General features: G+C 42.4%; 1 protein-coding gene across 5 annotated transcripts in view; it reads right to left on the minus strand.

The window, feature by feature from the left end:
• LOC106535239 (potassium voltage-gated channel subfamily H member 2) overlaps positions 1 to 3920 on the minus strand; it is a 44465-nt gene that overhangs the window by 13500 nt on the left and 27045 nt on the right. For 3 of the 5 annotated variants that reach the window (XM_014032199.1, XM_014032197.1, XM_014032196.1), the window contains one exon: positions 2890 to 3089. In XM_014032199.1, coding sequence (XP_013887653.1) covers positions 2890 to 3089 — 200 coding nt within the window. Of the gene's footprint in view, positions 1 to 2888; positions 3090 to 3920 lie in introns of all 5 variants that reach the window. The other 2 variants (XM_014032198.1, XM_014032200.1) reach the window with 1 other exon arrangement.

A 3920-nucleotide genomic window follows, 5' to 3' on the forward strand; every position in this document is an offset into this window, starting at 1 on the left:
GTGCAAGTTAATAGCAGCTGGTTCAGTCCCAAATGATGGCCAGGTATCACACAAGAACCATCTGATGATGGGTAAAAGTAAAGAGCTCTCTCAAGACTTTTGTACAAAGTATTAGATAAATTTCAGTAAGTGTGTTCAATACTTTTCCCCTGTGCCATTCCTTTTTTGGAGTGGCGCTTAAGTGAGGGGTGACAGCGGTAACAAAAATACATAATTAGCAATGAGTCATGCTAAGATTTTAATCAGGACATTTTACATCTAATGAAAGTATATTTATTGGATAATATTTTTGGCAGTTTACAGATATTTCCACAGTTGTAGTTTTAAATTGTCTGGAAATAAAATCCCAAGTCCTCAATGTCCGAGACTGAGACAGGACCGAATACAAGTGTGGTCGAGTCTGAAACAAGACCATCAAAAAGCCGTCTTGAGACTGGTCAAATACTGGTCTGCGTCACACATCTTAGTCTCCTTCCAGCTGAAGACTGCTGGGACTGACGCAAAACTGTTGATGTTAGCTTGTTAGATAGCTGTTAGCAAACTTATGGTGCGTTCACACCGAACGCTATTTCAGTGTCAAAATCGTGTCCAACGCTTCAAGTTGGACGCTTGTGGTCAGACGCGAGTCAATTGCTCTTGAAGCGCTCGACGCGCGTCGAGAGCCTCCCCACCCCTCCCTCCTCTGTCGGTCTCTGTTTAATGTCGGATGAAAAGAAGAAAGTGGCTTTGCTTTATTTACTGGGTGCAGGAGAACGTCGCGCTCATCAGATAATTAATTCATAATTAATTCACCAGATAATTCAAAGACGCTCTGAGTTTGGTGTTTCATCACCCAGGAGCTGCGAGCTGACTCGAGGCTCTGAACTATTTTTGTCCCGTCTAGTTTGATGAGCCGCTGACTCGCATCGGTGCTGATATCTGCTGTCAGGACACCGACTGCAGGCACTTGATTTCAGCTAAAGAGCTCCTCTCCATCTGTCTCAGGTTAGTGGACATCATTCAGTAAACTGTCCCGTCGGGAAATCTGTCACTACGTCACACAGTGGAYTCTCTCTGATTGGTTCACGCAGCGCGTCAAGCTGCAAAAGTTCAGATTTTCCAACTCCAGCGTCCACGCTTCAAATCGTTCAAATCGTTCAAATTGCGCCGCTCTAATCGCTCTTGACGTGCCGCAGTACTTCCCTACGCCCATCCACCATAGACTTTGCATGTAAARCTGACACTCCTGACGCTCAAAACGCGTTTAGTGTGAACGCACCATTAAGTTAGCAAAACTTAATTTAGCAGAAGCTAATTGGTCATTAGGAGGTTTCCACCTCTGAKCTATAATTTTCTTCGATGCAGACAGTCCTGACAATCAGATTCTACAAGCTCTCTCTGTTAGCAATAATTGTTAATCATTATTTAATAAATGTACAGCAGGGTCCAAAGGAACAAGAAGTCCAGTARGGGATTTTCTTATGCTCTTTGCAAATCCTCAAAAGCCCGAAAGCTACATGGATGGGGACCGTTTCCCCAGAAGTCTTCTATAAGGCTGAAGGGAATTCAGGGTTCAGACTTCCATTGTCTTCAGTCCAGTCTTCGGTCCTGACATGTTCAGCTTTCTCTCAACCCTGACCAGTCTCCCATATCCTGCAGCTGTAAAACACGTCCATACCATGATGCTGCCACCACCATGTTTCACTGTTAGGATGGTGTTGGCAGTTATTTTGACCTCATGGAACATGAGCTAGATTTTAAGTATTGATGCAAAAAGGTCTGTGGTATTTTGGATATTTTCTTTTGTATTAAATTTATTTTCAACATGGGGTACTGAGTGCATAGTAACAAGGAAAGATAAATTTAAATGACTGTAGCATCAGGCTGTGGATCTGAATACTTCCTAAAGGGACTGTACATCTATGAAGGTGCAGTAAACTGACAGAAATTACACAATAATGTTTTGATTAACATGCATATTTGGAACAATAAAAAGGACTGCAGTATATACAGTAAATGTATATGTGTGCGCGCATGTGTGTGTATACTGTATGTGTTTGACCCATGCTGGCAAATGAGTTCAGGATGCAGTGCAAAACAACCCCCAGAAATATAAAAKGATTGATTTTGCCATAATTGATATGCAAAACAATGAATCAATGAAGTCTAACTAAAACAAGCATAAATTCTTCCAAATCCATTTTTAAAGTAAAATCTGATAAGTTGTAACATTAAACATTATTTGATTAACATTTACTTTACCATTTAATAACTTTATATTTAAAAGTGTCTCTTTGTGACTCATTTTGCCAGTACGGGTGACATATATCCACTGATTTTATATAATAAAACAATAAATATATAAAAGAAAAACAGTCAAAGCATTCCACTACGACACAGTTAGACGTAGTTCCATGACTGGAGAACATTTAAAGAAAAACATTTGGTGAGTAAGCACATGTACCTCCTGCTCTTACCAGAGTGGTGGGGGTCATTCCATTTGACATGGCAGACATGAAAAAGACAAACTGATATAAGTACCACGAAAAGTACGACGATAAGCAAAGTCACAGTTACTGTACACATCCGAAGTAACTGTGGCTTTTGTTTTTGCTCATGGATARGACTGAACACTGCAATGTAATATTACACTATGCCGACGACATAGCAGTGCTGCTTCACATTGATTTGGTAAGAGCAATTATCGGGACAAGAAAGTTCAGCAGAAATGATGTCCAAAACATCCAAACCACACAAATGAAACTGGAGAGAAGAAAGAAYGAACAGAAAAGGGGAATAAACTCAACTTTGGGGTCACGTTGCAACAACAAAAACAAACAAACAAAAATAATGTGGAAAGCCTTGAATGATACACAACCCACAGCTGTGCTCATGCCGTGCTTCTCGTACCATGTTCATGTCGATGCCGTTGGTGTACGTCCAGGCATGTTGGAAGTACTCCTCCAGCCTCTGCCTCAGTGGGTTGGGGATCTGGTGGAAGCGGATGAATTCTTTGACCCGGAGCATTTGCAGGTGATACCTGGCCGTACCTGAATACAACCTCTGGATGATGGCGGACACGTTCCCAAAGATGCTGGCGTACATTAGAGCTGGTAGATAAGCCATAAAGTTGATGGTTAAGCAGGGGCGGGTGGGTACACTCATACACAATATCTACCTATAGCACACACAGGCGTTCCTGCAAACAGATCTAGGACAGACCAACGTCCATGCAGTGGAAATTCTGTTTGTAAATGTGTTATATCAAGGGGTTATTTTGTAACATCTATTAAATTGTTCTGTTTTTAAATGGTAACAGCTGAGGACCACCTGACTGTCAGTGATGGACATSGTTCTCCTAATCAGCTAATGACAGTGTTGCCACCTGTCATGTAAAATACGGAATCATACTTAATTTGMCAAATAAATGTTGTGTCCTGTAGTGAACCAGTCAGGGATGTGATTTGTTCTGTATTTTCATAATGTCAAATAGGCATGCCCCTCTCACACGCCAACATTTAAAAAACCCTCCTCTCCTCCCCCCCAGCTTTGCTCCTCTGTGTGTCTGCTCTACCTGTGTGTGTCTGCTCTACCTCTGTGTGTGTCTGCTCTACCTCTGTGTGACTGCTCTGCGTCTGCTCTACCTCTTTGTGTGTCTGCTCTACCTCTGTGTGTGTCTGCTCTATCTCTGTGTGACTGTACTGTGTCTGCTCTACCTCTGTGTGTGTCTGCTCTACCTGTGTGTGTCTGCTCTACCTCTGTGTATGTCTGCTCTACCTGTGTGTGTCTGCTCTACCTCTGTGTGACTGTTCTGTGTCTGCTCTACCTGTGTGTGTCTGCTCTACCTTTGTGTTTCTGCTCTACATATGTGTGTCTGCTCTACCTGTGTGTGTCTGCTCTACCTGTGTGTGTCTGCTCTACCTCTGTGTGACTGTTCTGTG

Source organism: Austrofundulus limnaeus, unplaced genomic scaffold (assembly GCF_001266775.1).
Source record: "Austrofundulus limnaeus strain Quisiro unplaced genomic scaffold, Austrofundulus_limnaeus-1.0 Scaffold1393, whole genome shotgun sequence".
Classification (NCBI taxonomy): Eukaryota; Metazoa; Chordata; class Actinopteri; order Cyprinodontiformes; family Rivulidae; genus Austrofundulus; species Austrofundulus limnaeus.